The 22,337-nt window shown below is 44.0% G+C and overlaps 1 protein-coding gene across 4 annotated transcripts in view; it reads left to right on the forward strand.

Moving 5' to 3' along the window:
* Positions 1-7,289, forward strand: part of PDE5A (phosphodiesterase 5A) — a 209,258-nt gene extending 201,969 nt beyond the window's left edge. For all 4 annotated transcript variants that reach the window (XM_078783484.1, XM_068102486.2, XM_068102484.2 and 1 more), the window contains one exon: positions 5,874-7,289. In XM_078783484.1, coding sequence (XP_078639610.1) covers positions 5,874-5,993 — 120 coding nt within the window. In that variant the 3' untranslated portion in view covers positions 5,994-7,289. The remainder of the gene's footprint in view (positions 1-5,873) is intronic.
* The last annotated feature ends 15,048 nt before the right edge of the window (positions 7,290-22,337 follow it).

Raw genomic sequence — 22,337 nt, forward strand, 5'->3', positions numbered from 1 at the left:
CTGAGAATTGATCGTGAAGAAACTTCCTGTCCTTCAGGTTGGTGATTATGGCCTCCGAATCTGCATGCCTAAGATCAAACGTCTTCTCCAAGGAGGCCTTGAAGGATGCTTCCTTTTTCTCTTGGGTCGCACCACCCCGCTTTGCACCTTTTTGGAGGCTCCTCCATTCTTCATATAGCCTCTCCAAACGATGGATGCAGTGCTGCTTCGTCGTTGTAGGTAGGTGAGCTTTTTCCCAGAACTTCACAACCTCTTCAATGGTGAGGGTTGCACTCTCCCGGGCAGTGCGATTCTCCTTCTTCAGGTGATGGAAAAACAGGACAAGAGATTGATGCACAGTCGGGAGCTTGGCACATTTGATGGCATCTCCAGAAGTGGACCCAATGAGATACACATTATCCTGAGCCCGAATTTTCAATGAAACACTGGTACTAGCACATGCCATATCTGCAAAATAAGCAAGAATGTGGGTAAAATCCTGTTAATTCTTACTCCACAGGGTCACTCTCTACAAAAGAGCCACAGTCAATAAGTTAGGCCTACATATTACACACTAAAAAAGCGTACCCCTGACCCTGGGAACCTGTACAAAACATGCATGAAAATTGCCCAGATAGTGATCATAGGAAGTCTCAAAACTGTATGTATAATATATTGTATATATATAATGTATAATGTGTATTTATGTATATTTATTATTTAATGTATATTTACGATATATTTATTTTTAATATTATATTTAATGTATATATATAATTATGTATTTATTTTGTGTATATACAGCCCAAAAAATGGGAATTCCTATTTTTGCATGGGGGAAAATTCATCACTGATGTGGCACCCCTACATATTATTGGATTACATTCAAATTTGGTGTGGTTTCCTTTGACACAAAAAGGAACAAAAGTAGACCATGTCCCGGAGAAAATCTGCATTTTGCTTTTTTGAAGCCCACCCTACTGTTGGTGCACCTCTGTTTTTGACTGCTTCTCCTCTGCTGTAGCTCCCTTTGCTCTCTTTCCTTACCCACCAACTCCATGATGCACGTGCTCTTCCAGTAATCCATCCTGGTTAAACTCCTAAAGTCCAAGATTACCCTACCGTTCACCTCCTCTCTTTTGGTCCTCATTTGTCCTATTTGTGAAACTGCATGCTTGAGGATGTGCTAGTACACTCTCCCCTCTAGGACTTCAACCAAGAGGTGCATTCCCGTTTCATGTTATCCCCCATACATACCTGTGATATTTTAAGTCCATCAACGCTACCTAACCCATCTACATTACTTGCAGGTTACTGTGTTCCCCCCCTCCCCACCTGTCCATTCCTTCCGTTAACTTGTTTTGCCCACATGTTGCCAAATGCCCCACTGTCCGGAAGTTGGTTTTTTTGCCATCTGTCACCTTGCTCTTCCATGAGCCAATATTTCGTATGAAAAAATAACTAATTCCATTGATATACTGTATGTTGGAATGACGTATGTAATGTTTTACTTCCTGAACATAATAAATGACAAGCGACCTAATAAAAACATGAATATAACATGTTTCAATGAGTAGATTTGGTATCAGGATGTAACAACAGATGTGGCCCACCCTATACAATATGTGCATATGTATGCCCGATTGTATAGACTAGCAACGGTACCCACCCTACGGGCGGGGCTTCAATTGGGAGGCCCAAATGAAAAGGCTAAATATCAGAAATTGAAGGCTTTTTTTTCTTTTAAACGATTTATATAAACATCCGTTAAATCTCGATCAGTGCAGCCATTTGTGCGGCACCCGGGAAAATAACGTCATGCGGGAGCAAGTATCAGCAGGATGTGGCAGTGTGGGAGTCCACGTTTCTGATCCTCCTTCATGCCAATGTAGCCCACCACTTCTCCAAGCATTCTGCTCTTCAGATCCGCCATGAGAGATTTAAGCTTGATACTGAAGACGCGTGCAGTTAGTACTCCCGATGTTGTATGTACTCCCGATACGTGTTTCCTTCATTGTAAAAACTACCAAATCAACAGTTAAAAGGATTTTGAGCCGATAGGTGTTACGGCCTTGGCAAGATCGATGGAGACAGCGATCTGTTAGCATATACACCGCCCAAATAGCTATGTGGAATTCTCTCATGTAGAGATTAAACGTCATTTGAACTTTGGCTGAGGTCATTATCTACTTTTAATTATGTTTATATATGAATGATGTTTAATGATGTTTATATTGGTTTTGGGTCGTCCTTTCCGCATATCTCTTGGGATTGTGAGTTGGAGAGACGGCCATGATGGCCGGGAGGGGGTTGGTATTCTCTCAAGCAGGGATTCAACCCGTGTCCTTATAAAAGGTCTTTGTCTGAGGTCACCGAGTCCGATCTGTGCAGCCGTGCAGCGATTGGTGCAGCCGTTTGTGCGGCACCCAGGAAAACAACATCGTCACAATGAAAACATCGTCACAATGAACGTTATGTGAACGCGAATGTTATGCGGGAGTCCAAACCTGAGAATGCTGGAGAACAAAGCTGAAATTGGAAAAACGAAATAGCCTATTTTACTCCTGGAGATCCCAGGATTACCCACCCAAAATATCGTTGCGATCGGTTCAGCTGTTTTTGCGGTACCTTCAAACAGACAGACAAACAGACAGACAGACAGACAGACAGACGGACGGACATTTGGTGAAGTATAGTAAGATGACCCGTTTTCCTCCTTATTTTGGAAAAGTAGTGTTTTTAAAGGGACACTTGGAGTTGTATTTATGATTGTCTTTACATTTCACTCCTAGATTGAAGCATTGTCTGATATATTCGAGAAGAAAATGAAACTGTAGTGAATAAAAGTAAAATGAAAAGCACCGCTGCTTACTCACTGCCGCAATGTTCATGTGTGAGCTGAGAAAATGGCCGTACCAATTGTGTCATCCCCCCTCCCTCGAGCAATTAGAATACAGCATGTGGTGCCTTTTTCAACTTGCATGATGAGCTAAAGCAAAAAAACAAAAACTGGTTCTTGGCTTAACACAGCCATGCCATGTTCCCCACCCAATAATTGCCTACCCTTACCCAGTATGCTCTGCACCGTTAAGGTGAGTTGCACGTTAACACAGGCTCATACAATCCCTGATTCTTGCGATAGAGGGCAATGATGTCATGGACTACATATTCTGCAAAATGTATATCTCACACGGAAGCACAAATGTACAAGTACATAATTTCTTATTTGTTTTCCAAGAGTAACTTTATGTAACGCACAACTCAAATTATATTCGTCAACTGCAACCAAGAGCATCTCTTAAAAGGTTGTGTATTTGGATTGAACGTAAGACGTCTAACTCGGTCTTCTCAATCAATGGAAACAGTGGATTGTAAAAACATGATCAGAAGCCCCTCATGTTATTACCTCTGCCACCAAAGGTGGATGGAGGTTATGTTTTCACCATGCCTGTTTGTCTGCTTATCTGTTTATTTGTTACTTGCGAAAATCGAAGATTTTTCAAGTATATTGGTTGGTCTTGTGCGTTATTCTGTATGTTTGTCTGTCTGTCTGTCAATCGCCTGTAGGTCACAATTCTAAACCGATCTTTACAAAACTTCATCAAATGGTAGAGTTGGTCATAAGGAAGAAGCCTATTGGCTTTGAAGTCAAAAGGTCAAAGGTCATCTTGAGGTCACATTTCTAAAATCGTCATTTTTCATCCGTTTTCAATGGAAGTTGAACAGCATTTGCATATTGATTCACTGAATTGGGAAATCAACTATTTTTGAGGTCAAAAGGTCAAAGTTAGCTCGAGTTCAAACTTCTAAAGTCATAAATTCCCATCAGATTGAACCGAGCTTTGATTAAGATCATCAATTTAAATCTTAATGAAATGGATAATTTGATGTATCTCTGACAACTTTTCTTGAGGAGGAGGGGAGGGAGGTGGATTTTGCAAGTATCGTGCTCTGAAAGGAGACTTTCTTACTTGTTTGATTGTCTGTGACCAGGATATCTCAAAAAGTTGTGGATGGATTTGGCCAAAATTTGGTGGAGAGGTTGGGTAGGTGACATGGCGAAAATGATTACATTTTGGTAACGATCCGGATCTGGGTCCGAGAATTTTTAAAGTGATTTTTCACCATTGAGAGACAGGACAAAAAACGATCTAGAAGAAGAAGAAACACCTTTGGAAGCCATTTTTCCCCACAGAGCAGGGGTTGGCCTTTTTCGGGCACCGTGGTCCCCTTTTTGAAGCAATGTTTTACGACTGGATGCCCTTCCTGCCGCCAACCCTGTTAGTCGCCTCTTGTGACACACAGGAAATTACCAGTGAGCTGGTACTCAATTTGCTGACCTCGGAAGGATGACAGGCTGAGTCAACCATCCTGGTGTTAATTCAGCGATCGAACGGGATTCAAACCCAGGATCCTAGGATCCCAAGCCGGCACCCTAACCACGAAGCCAACACCAGGATTTATAGCACTATATTTGAAAAGTTTGTGGATGGATTCAGACGACACTTGGTGGACAGATTGGGCGTTTGTCAAGGAAGAACTGATTCAATTTTGGTAAAGATTTGAATCCGGATCAGATAATTTTTAAAAGTGATTCTTCACCATTGAGAATAAATGAATGAATGATCGTTTTAAGGCCATTTTCCCCGCTAGAGCAGGGGTTAGCCTTGCGGGCCCCATGACAATCATGGTTCCCTGTTTGAGGCAATGTTTTTATGGCCGGATGCCCTTCCTGGCGCCAGCCCTTAGTCGCCTCTTGCGATGCGCAGGGATACGGTGTACCTATTCTAAGCCGGGGTACACATCAGGATCATTCATCCCAGCAAGCTGCTACTCAATTTGCCGACCTCGGAAGGATGAACAGGCTGAGTCAACCCCCGTGATGTTAATTTAGCAATTGACTGGGATTCGAACCCAGGATCTTGGGATCCCAAGCCGGCACCTTAACTGTTAAGCCAACACCAGGCTTCTTCACCATTGAGAGATGGGGCAAAAAAAGAAGAAAGAAAAAAAAAGAAGAAGATATATAGCAAGAGATTTCAAAATGTTGTGGACGACTTGTGACAAAACCTTGTGGACGAGTTGGTTAGGTGACAAGATCAAGCTGATTAGGTTTTGGTTCAGGTCCGATTCCAAATCTGGCCTATCAGTGGGATACAAAACGTAAACTGTTTAGCTTGGTGGAGGTATACGCTCTACCGAGTGCCGTTCTAGTTTGCCCTGAATTTGAAAACGCTGTGTCAATTTCTTAACTAATTAATCGGAGTATCAACTGTCACAACTGCTGGTATTTCTGACTACTTCTCTTCCAATCTGTGAAAGGTATCATAATTTGGTTTCATTGGTTCAGGTGGCAAGATTTTATTCAGTGGCAAAAATGTTATTTTAGCCGCATTACATTTTTTCATGGTTTTCATATTTTAAGAAAACGTCTTATTTTAAGAAAATATTTTTTTAGGAAGACAATTATTTTTGGCAGTGAATGGGTTAATGCCAACTAAAGGCACACCTAATATGGAGGCAGTCATTCGATTGCTGAAAAGCATCGGGTCGCAAAACAATGAAAATGGCAAGTAATCATTTTGAGACATTCAAGTTCTCATATTGCAAAACATCCCATAATTAATTTATTATGTATCGATAAAACATTATAATTGGGATTTTATAAATAATCGGAGGTGTAAAAAAAAAAAGCTGAAAAACTCTGTAACCGTATTGTTTACGTTCGCTCTTCAACCGCATCATCCACAATAAATTCGGTTTAAACAACAGTGATATCTTATGACATCCACACATATCTTATGACATATGATAGAAGACATCCACATCCACATCCAACCCCTCACATCCACGCCTTGTCCTTTACCTCTCATGCCTGCTTTGTCTTCCCCCAGGCCCTCTACTCACTCTCTCCTGCATGCAAACCACTCATGGAAGGTTGTCAGAAAAATCGGCGATACTGGCAGCTGCTCGACAAACAGCAAAGTGACCCTCAGCGGAATGTCTCCGAGTAGTCCCATCGCAACAGCAACAACGTGGATCCAAAGGCCTAGACCATGCAAGTATGGTTGTGGTATTTGCTGACACATTCTTGCAATGACTTCAGCGCTGACAATAAGTTACTCTCAAACCCGAGCCGGTTAATTGGTGCATTCCGAGATGTTTTTTCTTCTATTTAATTGCTAAGACATAACTGTACAACTTACTGATTGTTTTTCTCAATGTTTTGAAAACAGTCGACTCATGACTTGTATAAACGTTTTTTTTAAAATGCCTTGTGTAATAAACCGATACTTCATGAAAGCACAACAAAAACCTGCAGTTGATATTTTATGGGATGAACTATTTGATTGTGCAAATGGAAAGTTGCATTGATGATGTTAATTTTAAAATCGAACAATCTTTGTGCGATGCCGTTTTATGAGTCGGTGGAAGATTGGTGTGGGTGATCAACAAGTCCATGTCCTGAATTTAAAAAGTCAATGAACGAAGCTGTTATTTCTCCTCAATATTTCTGCCACAGTTTAACGGAATATTTATACATGGTACCGGTAGTTGAAAGATTATGCCTGCATTTTGTTTCAGCAATCATCCTTGTAGGTGAGGTTATGAAATTGCTGATCTGCCCTCAGGTGTATGTGTGTTTATGTGTGTGTGTTCTCTAGTCTAGACCGTAGAGGTATGCACACTCACATGTGAGCTGTCTAGCCTGGGTTCGAATCCTGTCCGATCTATAAAATGTCACCCTGGTGTTTCGTGGGTGGGGCGAGGTGAGGTACCAATGCGTGTGCCATCTTCTTCAGGTGGATGCTAAACTTGATGTTCCTTTAGTTGTTTAGTCTTTGCTGGTCTGTATTCGTTGGTGGACATTAAATATCCAAAGGTGTCCTTCGCGAAGAGTAAGCGAGTTGTCGCCAGCACTCTGACCAAATTACAAATCTTTGTCAGGTTCATTCAAATATCAGACCGAGCAAGTCGGTTCATGAAAGACTTGAGCCGTTGGGGAAACGCCACCACCTTACGTGGCTAGGCTGGCGGGGTTTCATGGGTTTCGTGGTCATACTGGAGAGTCCCACTAAGGGCTGCTTCACAGGGCTGATATCGGTTTAAGTTTAACCTGGCACCACTGGACTGGACTGTGGCTTACCTCTCGTTCCTCACTTCTCCCATATGTTGAAAGGACTTCCAGAAGCTGTAGAAGCTCTTCCCTCCAGAACTTGTATCAATCGGTACACCATGATCTCAAGTCATCCCCCATCCTTACTCACAATATTTATTATCCACAATAAACTTTCCTAACCCAAACCTTTTACTTGTTGCTTGCAGTTTCCTTTTCTCCTTTCCTCCTCTTTTTTCCGATTTGTTCATTGCCTTGCTAGTTGTGCCCAAGAGTTTCCTCCTGTCCTACTGTCAGCTTATACCGTTCCATACCTCCTGCCCTAACCTACAGAGAGCATTGCATTAGTGGCACGGCCGCACCCTCAGCCATTGATGCTACCTCGCAGCCTCGTGCTGTATTTAAAAATAGTATTGTAATAGATTGTCACTTTGCTCTTGCATGCACCTCTAACTTGTAAAGAGAAAAAAATGACAAAGACACTGGGCAACAACACTACATTTAGGTAAACTACACAGACTCTTATCTTCCCTCTTATCTTCTTCTCTTATCTTTCCCCATCCAAAACCTTGATCTTTTCTACCCCCATTAATTCACCCCAGATCCATTTTTTTTGAAATACCGACTTCTTTCCTGGAAGTCTTCGCAGTGTCCATGTTTTTATTTTTATTTTTTTTACCTCTCCCACCCCTCCCCCCACCCTTCCCATGCCTCCTCCCCCCAAGCCCTCTCCCTCCCACAGATCTCCCGATGTCCCTGCTCTCAAATGTTGTACTTTTGTGTGCTTCCCTCTCTCTCCCCATCTTGTCTCCCACTCCCTTTATCTTATGGTGTATGTGTCAGTTTGTCTTTTTGTGATCAATGTTAGCTGTTACACAAGCCTCGATCTTGTATACAAAAAAAAGAAAAGAAAAAAGAAAAAAAAGGAAGAAAAAAAAGGAAAAGAAAAAGAAAAAAAAAGACAGTGGACAATGGACAAACATGGGGTATCCTGGTGTCCCTCCATTATGTGCCAGCAGTTCAAATGGGAACACCAATTATAAATTTGTTTGGTTTACTTTGAGATGATCATCTCGTTTCTTATACAAACGAAATATAACGAGGACAAGACATCGCTTCATCGGTTTTCATCACTTAAACAATCGATTGTAAAAACCATGTTGAACACCACGATGTGGTTGCAGCAATCTTTGTACATTTTGACAATTTTAAAACCACTAGATCCTGCTTCTGATTATTGCTGATCAACAACCTTGTTGGGATCCAAACTCAGCCAGTTATGCTGGGAATGTTCTTGGAAAAGCAGAAATCTGATTGCCTTGTGATCTTCCGAATGATCGGTAGAGGGAGGAAAGCCTCGCACTCGTTTTTACACGTTTTCTCTGCATTCTTTTCAACATTGATTTTTGTTCAACAGAACCAATGACTTTTGCGAGTTTGTTCTCTCGAAGTCGAATTTTGTTGATTATGGGGGGGGTATCAAATATAGGCTTACATTCAGTGTATGGTAAGAGAAGAGAGTATTCTGACATATTTACTATGTTAAGCAATTGAAGACCTGAGTATAAGTTACTTAAGTCACAATCTTGGGCAAAGTGAATTAGAATCAGGAACTCCATCTATATTCTACAGTATGGTAAGAATCCATGTTTGTAATATTTTTTAGTCCAGGGACCCAGAAGGTTTATTCAAGTGAAAAGCGCCGGAACGTTTGACCGCATGGGCTGATGGGGTCATCCACCGACATCACAAAAATGCATTGCTGCCGGGTCTGACCCGTGGCTTTCCCCCCGAAATCACTCGATTAGTGACGCCATTACCGAAAAACCTATTTTGCTCAATATCTGGAGAACTATGCATGATAATATCATGAATAAAGTGTCTATACCTATGTTTACATGGTCAATAATTACACTGACACCCGCATTATTGCTAGAAAATGTATAGTTTTCCAGGTAAATGTTTAGTTCACCCACTCAGTTAGCAACGCCATTGCGGAAAAACCCATTTTCATTAATATCTGAAAAACAATGCATGATAATATCACAAATGAGGTGTTATTGTTATTATTATTACTAGGGCGTGCCCGTACTATATATATATCTAAAATTATATCCCCCCCCCCCTCTATTTACATGAAATGGTTTGGTCCATTCGCAAAGCCAAAGCGAACGACATTATATCCCCCCCCCTCTATTTACATGAAATGGTTTGGGCCATTCGCAAAGCCAAAGCGAACGGCTTGCGAGTACGGTAGAACCCCCCCCTCTATTTACATGAAATGGTTTGGTCCATTCGCAAAGCCAAAGCGAACGGCTTGCGAGTACGGTGACCATACCTTGGGAACCACTTGTCCGATTAATTTCAAACCTTGAAAAGGCACATCCTCGGGTCCCCAGCAATATACCTGGCAAGTTTCAAGTATATCGGACCCGTGGTTGTCGAGAAACAGCGGTCACAGACAAACACACAGACACACAGAGATTACTGGAATTATAGATAGATTATTATTATTACTAGGGCATGCCTGTACTATATATAAGCTAGGACGTGCCCGTACGTGGGTGCCCGTTCCTTGCCAAAAAAAAAAAAAAAAAAAAATTTGTGTAGGGGTGTGTGTGTGTAAACATCCTAGGGCGTGCCCGTACGTGGGTGCAAAAAAACATGCGTGCAAACAACAACAACAAAAAAAAACTTTGAAACCACGTGGCAGTAACGACCACAGAACCCCCCCCCCCTCTATTTACATGAATGGTTTGGTCCATTCGCAACGACCACAGAACCCCCCCCTCTATTTACATGCAATGGTTTGGTCCAAAGCGAACGGCTTGCAGTGTTTGGTAAAGAAATCGCCATAGCTCGGTAACTACTTCTCCGATTAATATGAAACCTTGAAAAGGCACATCCTCGGGTCCCCAGCAATATACCTGGCAAGTTTAAAGTATATCGGACCGGTAGTTGTCGAGAAACAGCGGTCACAGACAAACATACACACATACACACATACACACATACAAACACACAGAGATTAATGGAATTATAGATAGATTATTAGTAATATTATTATTACATGTTCCCAATCCATCGCACAGATGGAGACCGGCAGGAGTTTCCTGTTCCAAGTCAGAGCAGGTGTAGACCATTTCAGTCTCGAGCCGCCTCACTTCATCGTAGCTGATACAATGACCAAAGCGGTTCAGGGTGGTCAACACTGTTTTCGATCCTGTCAGTGTTCCCAACCCGAGCCCAAGGGCTTGATGCTTCCAAGGCCTAACTCTTCCTCTGGTACAGTTGAACACAGCAGCCGATGCACCAGCTAATGCTTTTCTCTCGATAACATCCCTTTTGGAATTGTTTACCCCAATTTCTGATTGCAACCCACCGATGAGAGTACGGAAGAACAGGAGAGTCGGATTGGGGATACATGGGGAATTTTCCTTCAGGGTGTGAACTGAAGTGGGTGATGGGGTCTTTGATTGGGGGATTGCAAGAATTTCTGTCCGCAATGCCATGGCAGCACACCTGATTTCTTCAATCTTTTCATTGGAATCAGTCAGCATAGCAAATGCCTCAGCAGACGTCAGTGATGAGTGGAATACAAGGTTTCCAGATTTGTTTGCTCGTTTGTCAATGCGAATTTCCGGGAATTGTTCCTTTATCTTCGATATCAGACTTTGTGTAGTGTACCTATCAATGTCATCCTGTGTTCCTCCAAGAGCAAGAAACTCTTCTTTGTACAAATTGAAAATTACTGACGCCAACATGGGAGTTTTGTTTTTGATGACTTCATTTTCGAGAAACATCGACAAGTTTTTGAAGGCCTCAACGTGCATCTTCCGATTCGACGTTTGCTCTTCATCCGTCACATGCAGTCTTACATAGTCACGACGACAACTGTTATGGTATTTGGCTTCCTTTGCAATAAGATCTTCCCCTAGTCCAATGATCCGAGTATCACACTTTTTCTTAGCAGCAAGAAGGATTACCTTGCTCCCGTCTTGGATTTGGTCAAACATTGGTCAAACATTGGCTGAGGGTTCATTTTTCTGCAACTTCCTCTTCCTCTTCTGTCCACAAAAAATACATTCCTGTCCAAGGACGCCTCTCGTGCTGGTAGAAGGATGATCGGAACTTGAACGAGTGGTCTTCTGAGGTGGTTCAGATGGTTCTGTGCTTGGAGGTGCTCCTCTCTTAACAGCACAGAATCGACTGAGGCAAACTGAGTGGTAATATTTGCCTTCTGGGCCCTCAGCTGTTCTGATCTCTTCCGAGGTGTCCGAATACTTGTCACTTTGATGTGCCTTTCGCCTTCCAGCAGCATTTTTGGCTGTTTCCCAGTTGCTGGAATTGAAACACTTCAGGGCACGTTTCTTTTCTCCTCTTTCTTTGCAAATTATTATACAAACGGGGGCGTCATTTGCCATGATCTGTGAATAACAAAAAGGGACAGAGACCAATGCATTATTTGCCACATTGTAACAAAAGACAGAGATGGTACGACTCCAGGAGGCAACTTTCAGCGTGAACTCCACATTTTCAAGCACGAGAGTTGGCATTGTAATATTTCACCATAAAAACATGGGTATAGACACCTTATTTGTGATATTATCATGCATTGTTTTTCAGATATTAATGAAAATGGGTTTTTCCGCAATGGCGTTGCTAACTGAGTGGGTGAACTAAACATTTACCTGGAAAACTATACATTTTCTAGCAATAATGCGGGTGTCAGTGTAATGATTGACCATGTAAACATAGGTATAGACACTTTATTCATGATAATATCGTGCATAGTTCTCCAGATATTGAGCAAAATAGGTTTTTCGGTAATGGCGTCACTAATTGAGTGATTTCGGGGGGAAAGCCACGGGTCAGACCCGGCAGCAATGCATTTTTGTGATGTCGGTGGATGACCCCATCAGCCCATGCGGCCAAACGTTCCGGCGCTTTTCACTTGAATAAACCTTCTGGGGTCCTGGACTATTTGCATCTAGAGTTATTTTGTGACTCCTCTTGGGTCTTCAATTGGGTGAGTGGGAGAGGATTGAGAAATTGAAGAGAAATGAAGGGAATAGATGAAGAGGAGAGGAGAATTGGGAAAGATGGACGTGTGGTAATAGGAGTAAAATGTATGGGATGTAGCCCACGCTTGGGTGGGGGTGGCGTGGGTCAAAATAGTTGTGGTTGCCCCTTTGGCTTATTATGGTTTCACTTAATGGCCGAAGATGACCGTTTATATTTGGAGAGTGAATTTCCTTACACACCGGGAGCTGCTTGCCCACACACAAACCGCACTCTAAGATATCAAGCAATGATGTGCCATCAAGGAATAACAGCAAAGACTTAGACCACTTACTCAAGCAGGAATTTATAATTTGTTTAGGGTGTCGGCGATAAATCACCTAATCTTCACGAAAAACACCTTGGGACCTTTAACGTCCACCAACTAATGCTGGCAGATGGGACGTTCAGCTTAACGTGCATCCGAGGGACGACGCACTTTATAGTGTACTGCTCGGCTTGCGACGCACCAATACGACAGTTTATATTCTGGTTTGGATTTGAACCCAGACTAGATAGCTCAAAGGTAAGTATGCTCGCTACCTCTGCACAATTCTATAGGACCTGCCAGTTTGCCTTTTTAAAATTAAAATGGAAGTTTAGTTAATTGCTCAATCTTCCACATCTCCCATCCCTTCCACTTTCCTTCATTGAATTTAATGTGTAAGTTCGGTGACATGTAATGAGGAACAATAAAGCTGATGCCAGTCATGCCTGCCACCTATAATGGCAGTTGTCTTCAATAAATCTTATACTTGGTGATCGATCACTATAGTGTTGTTTGCAACTGGCAACGAACAAAAACGTTTTGATTAATGAGGCTTTTAGACCTTGTATTATCTTGTATTTTGATTTTAATGTGGAACTATAGATATTGTTATTACAGTTAAAAATACTTTGGTAATAGTCAAAGCACATTATTGGACCCGACCAATGGACCCGATGACATTCTTGGATCCGACCAACCTGCGACGACCTGCACTCAAGGTAAGATGCCTTGAAGCGTACTGTCCCAAGTGTTCAGCTCTTGCTTAAAAATTGGGACATGGGTAATTGAAATGCGGGTGAGCAGGCGAGAAAGACCTCCAATGGTCGGGAGGTAGATCACTTTGAAAAACCAAAAATGGATGTCTGTTATGTGTGAAGGGTTGAGTTGTGTTTGGGAAGAGTGAATGTGTTGATTATAGAATGTATGCAGGCCATGGCAGTCAAGAACACAATCACTATTTTGCATTACCAGTGTTTGATTAATTGAATGGCAGTGGGGGAGGGAATGACATTTGGGATTTTGTGGGTGGGGAAGGTGTGTGTGTCCTCAGGCATGGATCAAGCTCTGGAGGAGCAGTGACTGTGGCCCCCCTGAGGTAATTCGTCCCTGGCAGCCTGTGGTGTTTGGAAATGGGGACCCGCCGGAAGTGGCTCTGTGTGGGCGACCAGTGGGTATGGAGACCCTTGGCGACCCAGGATATGTCGAGAGAGCCTGTGTGGTGTGGAGACCCTCTCCGGTGGGACAGACAGCGAAGGAACTGTTTGGCTGTCAGGGGCCGAATAGTTGAAGTGTGGGGAGGGGGAGGGGTGAATAAGTCGTAATATCAAGTGATTTGTGTTTTGGACTGCGGGCACCACAACCTGAAGCGCCCCCACCATCTTGGTGGTACAAGATCTCCCTGCTGCCTAATTGAGGATCGCAAATGTTTGTAGTAAGAATCTAAGCCATTGTCTTGCAGGGAATGGAATGAATGACTTGATTATTGTTGTGTATGAGTGTGTGAGGGGAAAGTTCACCCGATCCATACAACTTGAACTGTGCCAAAAGAGCAGGGCCTGTCAAATTTTGGGAGGAGGCAAATTGGGATGGCTCTGCAGGTAACGTTGGGAATTGTGGCATCCACCGGGGAGTGTGGTCTTTCCAATGATCATTGTACAATCGTTGATGAGTTTTGAAAGAGGTATGTTGTCAAATAAGGTAGGTTTGCTTGTTGTTTTTTAAACCATTCTCTACCCACCCCTGGATATAGGAACGAGGAGCCAAAGGACACACACACCACACATACACTACATGGCCAAAAGTATTTGGACACACGAACATCACACCCGTATGTCGTCAAACATCTCGTTCGAAAATCATGGGCAATAATATGGAGTTATTCCCCCCCCCCCCCCTCCTTTGCTGCGATAACAGCCTCCACTCTTCTAGGAAGGCTTTCTACTAGATGTTGGAACATTGCTGCAGGGATTTGCTTCCATTCAGCCACAAGGGCATTAGTGAGGTCGGGCACTGATGTTAGGCGATTATACCTGGCTTGCAGTCGGCGTTCCAATTCATCCCAAAGGTGTTCGATGGTGTTGTGGTCAGGGCTCTGTGCAGGCCAGTCAAGTTCTTCCACACCGATCTCGGCAAACCATTTCTGTATGGACTTCACTCACTCTATGCATGGGGGCATTGTCATGCTAAAACAGGAAAGGGCTTTCCCCAAACTGTTGCCACAAAGTTGGAAGCACACAATCATCTAGAATGTCATTGTATGCTGTAGCGTTAAGATTTCCCTTCACTGGAACTAAAGGGCCAAGCCCGATCCATGAAAAACAGCCCCAGACTATTGTTCATCCTCCACCAAACTTTACAGTTGGCACTATGCATTCGGGCAGGTAGCTTTCTCCTGGCATCCGCAAACCCAGATTCGTCCATCGGACTGCAGATGGTGAAGCGTGATTTACCACTCCAGAGAACGAGTTTCCACTGCTCCAGAGTCCAATGGCGGTGAGCTTTACACCACTCCAGCCGACGCTTGGCATTGTGCATGGTGTTCTTTGGCTTGTGTGCAGCTGCTCGGCCATGGAAACCCATTTCATGAAGCTCCCAGCGAACAGTTGTTGTGCTGACATTGCATCCAGGGGCAGATTGGAACTCGGTAGTGAGTGTTGCAACCGAGGACAGATGATTTTTAAGAGCTACGCGCTTCAGCACTCGGCGATCTCCCGTTTTGTGAGCTTGTGTGGCCTACCACTTCATGGCTGAGCTGTTGTTGTTCCTAGACGTTTCCACTTCACAATAACAGCACTTACAGTTGACCGGGGCAGCTCTAGCAGGGCAGAAATTTGACTAACTGACTTGTTGGAAAGGTGACATCCTATGACGGTGCCACCTTGAAAGTCACTGAGCTCTTCAATACGGCCCATTCTACTACCAATGTTTGTCTATGGAGATTGCATGACTGTGTGCTTGATGATATATATCTGTCAGCAATGGGTGTGGCTGAAACAGCCAAATCCACTAATTAGAAGGGGTGTCCGCATACTTTTGGCCATGTAGTATATATATAATGGTTTGGGGCTGTTTTTCATGGTTCAGGCTAGGCCCCTTCGTTCTAGTGAAGGGAAATCTTAATGCTACAGCATACAATGACATTCTAGACGATTGTGTGCTTCCAACTGTTACAACGACGGCCAATCTGGTTGGATGGCCGCTGCGGTCTTGTGATTTCTTCCTTTGGGGTTTCCTCGACAAAAAGTGTATGCGAGGAATCCTACGACTCTTCGCGACTTGAAACAATTCATCCGTAATCAGACTGCTGCCTTAACGACTGAAACATGCAGAACTGTGTGTCAGAGTGCAGTTTGAACATTTGAACAGATCTGTTTCATGCATATTAGACTGGTTAGACTGTTTAACGAGTAAGAAGGCCTCAGTGCGCCCTGGTTCACTTGGCCGCACTCGTTGGCATGAAGCAGGCCTCACGCGCGAAGCGAACGACAGGTGCGCAGCCCGCTCTTCCAGTTGTGCCCGTCCTCACAATCTCCGCACGGAAAAACCGCAGTTCCCGGCCTGTGGCTCTTCCTACTCACGACCACTAGCAAGATGTCCTACCACAGCTGTTAGCGATGGTGTCCAAAATCAGAAGGGGCGAGAAGAAGTCGACACACAACCACCCCAGATGAAATCCACAACAAGGAGGACCGAAAGGACGTCGATGCCGAGAGACAAAATGTCGATGCTGGGAGAGACCAAAATGCGACCGTTCACCGACCAAATCCAGAACGAGAAGGCGCAAGAGAGGCAATACCGATCGTTTGCTTTGGTATCCAGAACGACAAGGGGCAAAAAGAAAACAAATGTCGGCCAGAGCATTCTTTTATCGTCCAGGCTCTGACGTCATCTCAACACGTCTCCGTGTCTGATCCAACCAGTGCATGCCACCTTACCAGTCCTCTGTGCCAATCAAATCCCCGCCCAATCACCGCTCTTTGGGCGTGCGTGTCTCCACGGAGCTGCCTGTCCTGTGCGCTCACTAAGTCGGTGCTATCCACGACAATGCTTCATGCCTGGCTTCTGGTCGGTTTTTAATTAGGGTGTTTAATGGACGATTTCTGGCTAGGCGTCCAGTGCGGTGTCATAGGGAACAGAGGGATAAATTACAGAGGCAATTACACACAGCAGATTAATTTACCCATAATCCCTTGCTAATTAACAAGCCTCACCCCTCTGATGCAGATGAAGATACAAGCTTACCCGTCATCTGGTCCACACGAATTTCCTTACTTATGGTACATCGTGGTTTCTTCTTCACGGCAGTCGGAGCACACTAATCTATACACTCTAACTGGTCTACAGTATCACTACCCCACAAAAACTTAACACAGTGCCCACCCCCCCTCCCCGCCCCCCCCTCTCCCCGGAACCATAGCTCGAGCAAAGGTTCATTGCAGGCGCTACCATCCCAGTCTTAACACTGGATACTGACTCGCACTTAATTAACCTATGAAATAAATCAGGAGGGCTGTGGGAAGCGAGCCGTAGTTACTTACCTATTCTCCTTAACATTCTACCCCCTTAAGCAACAATTTATATTTCAAATATTTACAAAACTAGAAGTCCTTGCTCCTAATTCCTGGGGCAGGAATAAAAATCAACAACACAAAAAACGACCTTAATCACACACTTATCAAAAATGCCAAAAGATTCAAGAATATTTGTGCAACCTCTTCTTCCAGACCACGTCCCCCGGTGGATACCACAATACCCAACGTTACCTGCGGGGCCATCCCGATGCACCCCCAATTTTTGCGGGCCCTGTTCTGGTGCTACAGGTGAGTCACATGGCTCAGTGGATTTCGCCCACATTCACTCACACAAATTCCATAACCATTGACACATGTTTCAAAAATCATCGAAGCACAAAAATCATCAAATCACGTATTTCACCCCCCTGCAAGACCATGGCATAGATTTCATAACATATGTGCGTGTGATCCTCAACTAGGCAGTGGGGAGGCACCGTATAAGCAAGATGGTCGGGGTGCTTCAGGCTGTGTTGCCCGCAGTTCAAAACAAGTCGCCCGACTTACGACTTCTTCACCTCCCCCTTTAACTCTTGGCCCCCTGACAGCCAAACAGCTCCTTAGCTGTCATCCCGCCGGGGAGGTCTCCACACCAGGCTCCTTCGCCTCAGGCTTTCACACAGCCTCACAGGTCGCTGAGGATCGCCGGACGCCCAAACAGACCCCCTCCCGCCGACGGGCTCCCAATTTCCAGATACCACTGGCTGCCAGGGGCAATTACCGCAGAGGGGGCCGCAGTCATCACTCCTCCAGAGCTTGATCCATACCTGCGGACACACACACCTTCCCCACCCACAAAATCCACAAAAACATTTCCTCCCCTGCTGCCATTCAATTCTCAACCACATATTTCCATGAAAATGTGTCATAAAAAGGTACTGCCATGGCCTGCTTACATGTGAAATCCCCATTCACATTTCAATCACATTTCAATAACCATCACTTCCACCTCCATCCTCACGACCACACAAAAGCCTCAACACGTAAACAAACGCCACCCACAAGACACTTTGTGGCACACATACCAATCCCCTCACCAGCCAAGCCATCACTCTCAACCGCCCCCATTCCAAATTCTCATGTCCCAATTTATATGAGCAAGTACCAATGTCCTGGGACAATAAACATCCAGGCACTTACCTCAAGTGCAGGTAGTTGCAGGTTGGTCGGGTCCAAGATAAATATTTCTTTTTGTACATAAATTCCGTTTTCTGTGAATTAATTTCAAAGGGTGAAGACATCGTCGAGGCCACCAAGGTAAGCCGGCATTCTCCCCCAAACTCGCGTTTCGTATCGTCCGCCATCAATTGGAAACACCTCATTAAGCTTGATTGCCATCCGCGGATGCTCTGTCTTAATAGAGTCGTCCACACGACAATATGTATATACAGTATATTGTTGCGGATCTGCCGCCGGCCTTCTCCCCTTACCAAGGGGGGATTAGTCCCCTTGTCTTTGACTGGCCTGGCGGGACCCTGGACCTATGACGTCCCTTCCGGACAGCGGGAAATAGGGTATTAGGACTAACGTTCGCTATTACCTAATTACTTGCGCTGCCCTGAAATGAGGAAATAAGCCCCACACGAACCACGTGTGTTGAGACGCCGAGCGGTGCGTACACGCGATCCGTGCCGTTTAGATGGTGAACCCAGTTCTAGCGGTCTTATTCGTGCCACGCGTAGTCAATGCAGAAATCACAAAGGCGATTGAATTGGGAAGAAAGGAATAACAGGTTTATTTACACTATACAATGGTTCAAGAAAAAGGGGACACAGTGCAGCCTTATACAGTCTTACTTATTACCCAGGACAAACTGGCCTGTCTCACACACACACACTCACACGGGGCTTGTAGCTGCAAGATGATGGTCCGCGTCCAGGGATGGCTCCCGTGCAGCTCCCTCCGGTCTCCGGCTCGTCCCGTGCAGATGGTAAGAGGAGAAGGCAGGAGCTCGTAGCGCGCCATTTGGACGGACAGGGTTATTACGGGGCGAATGGTAGTGGGTGGCCTCTGGTGCGGTTGGCAGTTATCACTGGCAGGTCTATCCGCGTTTACTCGCGTGGCTGAAGTAGGTGCTATTCGCCACTGGCGCGTCTGGCTGCAGCCGTGTATTCGTATTGCCAATGCCTCTTCTTCTTCCCCTCTGGCACGTACGTTATACTGCGAGTTACAATTCAATGCCTCCAAAGCGAGCGAGTCCTCAAATCCTCAAAGTCCTCTCGATAGCAAGTCCTCTCTCTCCTCTGTGAGTCCTGTCCAAGGGCTTTGTGCAGCGACTTATATAGGTACGCCCTGTGAACCTTCTCGAACTCACCAGACGCGCCTCTCCACGCCCTCTCATGCTATGCCGTTAGAGCCCTGATTGGCTGGTGGCTCTTACCGTCATCGCCTCTGACGCTCCGATCTCAACGCCGCCCCCACCCCAACCCCGCACTCCTCCTTCTCAGGCCTACCTCGTGTTACTCGACTAGTGAGCGAGCAAAGGGCAGCAGATGCTTAACAAACTGAGCGGCAGCCAATGCGTAACAAAATGAGCGGGCAGCCAAATGGGACGCGGGATGGATTCCGCCCATCGAGGTGGAATTGGAGGGTGGACGCAAAATGAACGGGACCTAATCTCATGTCTTTACACAACACAGATATTAATAGGGGAAATGGCCTATACTTACACATACTATGACATAACTAATACTACAAGTGGGCCTGCGTGTTGCTCGTGGAACTAACTATGGGGAGCAACCCTTTAACCTTTAATGATCAATATGTGCAAATCTCAAAACCGTAGCAATAATATATATATACAGTGGAACCTTGACTTACGAGTTTAATTCGTTCCGTGACCGAGCTCGTAACTCAAATTGCTCGTATCTCAAATCAAATTTCCCCATTGAAATGCATTGAAATGCTATTAATCCGTTCCAGCCCGCCAAAAACCACACCAATTTTTTTTTAAATATACAGTATATATAAAAATATCTCGCGCTTTATATTTCACCTGTATGCAGCATACAAGTTGGCAGGATGGCCTGGACTGGAGGTACGCACACTTGACTCTAAAGTCTAAACTGTCCAGCCTGGGTTTGAATCCCGACCCAGCTATAACCTGTCATGGGTGAATCACAGGCAGGGTGATTCATCAATGTGTGTACCGCTAAACTGGGCGCCCCGTTTGCGTCCCATTAGTTGTTGGATGTTAAGGATCTCACCGTGTTTTCCACAAAGAGAAGGCGAGCTATCGCCGGCACTCTGAACAAGTTGTGGCCTGGCATGGCATGAACATGAAAACATGAACATGAACATGAAATGTTCGACATGAACATGAAATTTTCCGAAATAACCAAAATGCGAAAACTAAAATGCATCGCTATACGACAGAGATACGTACTGTACTTGAACGGCAAGATAACCACGTGACCAGAACCCACCTGGCGGCGTGAACTCGAAATAACCAAAATGCGAAAAAAAAAATGCAGCGCGAAACGACAGAGATACGTACTGTACTTGAACGGCAAGATAACCACGTGACCAGAACCCACCTGGCGGCGTGAACTCGAAATAACCAAAATGCGAAAAAAAAAATGCAGCGCGAAACGACAGAGATACGTACTTGAACGGCAAGATAACCACGTGACCGGGTGGCGAAAGCTCGTAACTCGGATCTCGGCTCGCATCTCAAAGCAATAAACTGCCGGAGCGACGGCTCCTATCTCGAAAAACTCGTAAGTTGGGGCACTCGTAAGTCAAGGTTCCACTGTATATATATATATATATATATATATATATATATATATATATATATATATATATATAATATATATATATATATATATATATATATATTATATATATATATATATATATTATATATATATTTGAGCGGGAGGGTTTAATAGACCGGGAGCTAAATCTCACAGGGGCCTAGATTAAGGAGTTTGTTCAACACCCACTACATAAAAGGTTTGACACCATAGGTAGTTAGTATGGACCCTCTAGATCACTGCTAGGTAGGTAGTAGTCTCAAATTGTGGTAGCACTTTTTTTCTACAGGTCATTTTATAAACCGACATGTAAACGCCGTGAAAAGCAATAATATTAAGGGGTAGGGGAAACATAATTTACTATTTCTTAACTTTTTTCAATCACAATGAAGTCATTTTGGTATCAATATGTGCCTAATCGAATGCTCTAACAGTCTAATGCAACTGTATAGCAACACAATAGGTTTTGGAGGAGGTATTAACCAAAATAGGGTGGAGGGAGTGACAAATAATGCTCCTTTTTGGTATCATTTTTTATATAAAATTGAAAACTTAATATTATTATTGCTTTAATATTCCCAATTTCAAAAACAAATGCAAGCACCTCTTCTTGTGAAAATGTTGGCTTCAGTATGACCCAAACATAAGTATACTATGAACTGAGCAAGTTACAAAAGTCTTAACAAGTATGCAAACATATGCATGAATAATTAGTCAAGTGCCATGATCTGAATATTTATAGTGCAGATGAAAGAAATCATTCACTAACAAGCTTCTTTATAAAATGTTACCTAAATATGACTTTGCTAGTGCTTGTATTGCTATGGTACACTGGAAATGAGGTAGCTTTTAGCATTCACAAGGAAAGCAGCTCAAAGTATACCTTAATTGAAGACGGTACCCCATCCAGGCTGGTGAAACACAAGTCTGACCAAATATATCTTGTTTTAAAACAACAATAATAATGTAGATAATTCATGAATATACAATGTATAGTAACAAGATATTCATTTCTCTAGTTTACATGTATCTGTAGTGCAGGTGTATAACACATAATAAACCCCATAAGAAAAGTTGTGCTTAAAAGTAGTACTACCTATGTTTACCGTTTAATTAGTCATCATCCTCAGACTCTGAGTCATGGAAGGATGAAAAGGGGTTGCAACATTCCTCATGTCCCATACATTTACAAGATTCAGTACAGCCCAAATCCTTGACTTTACACAAACAGTCTGCTCGACTACTAGTCAGGTTCACTATGTTTTTTCGTTCAAAATTTTGGTAGATTAGCAAAACTATACATTTTTGGAATATTCAGAGCATGAGGAATCCAAAAATTAATGTTCACATTTGCGTAGACACCTTTGCGAAAATGACACTCAGGTTTATAAAATGACCTGTAGAAAAAAAAAGTGCTACTGTAGCGGCTACCGCTGGGTTTTCACAATCGCCTTGCACCTATCAAGGACGCGGAGCGATCACCATGCCGGGCTCGTCCAGGACGCCCGGGCAGGCCCGCGCTCAACTTGCCAGGCCTCGGTCGGGACGCCCGGGCATGCCCGGGCATGCCCGGGCAGGCTCGC

Source organism: Myxine glutinosa, chromosome 8 (genome assembly GCF_964187855.1).
Source record: "Myxine glutinosa chromosome 8, kmMyxGlut1.1, whole genome shotgun sequence".
Taxonomy (NCBI): domain Eukaryota; kingdom Metazoa; phylum Chordata; class Myxini; order Myxiniformes; family Myxinidae; genus Myxine; species Myxine glutinosa.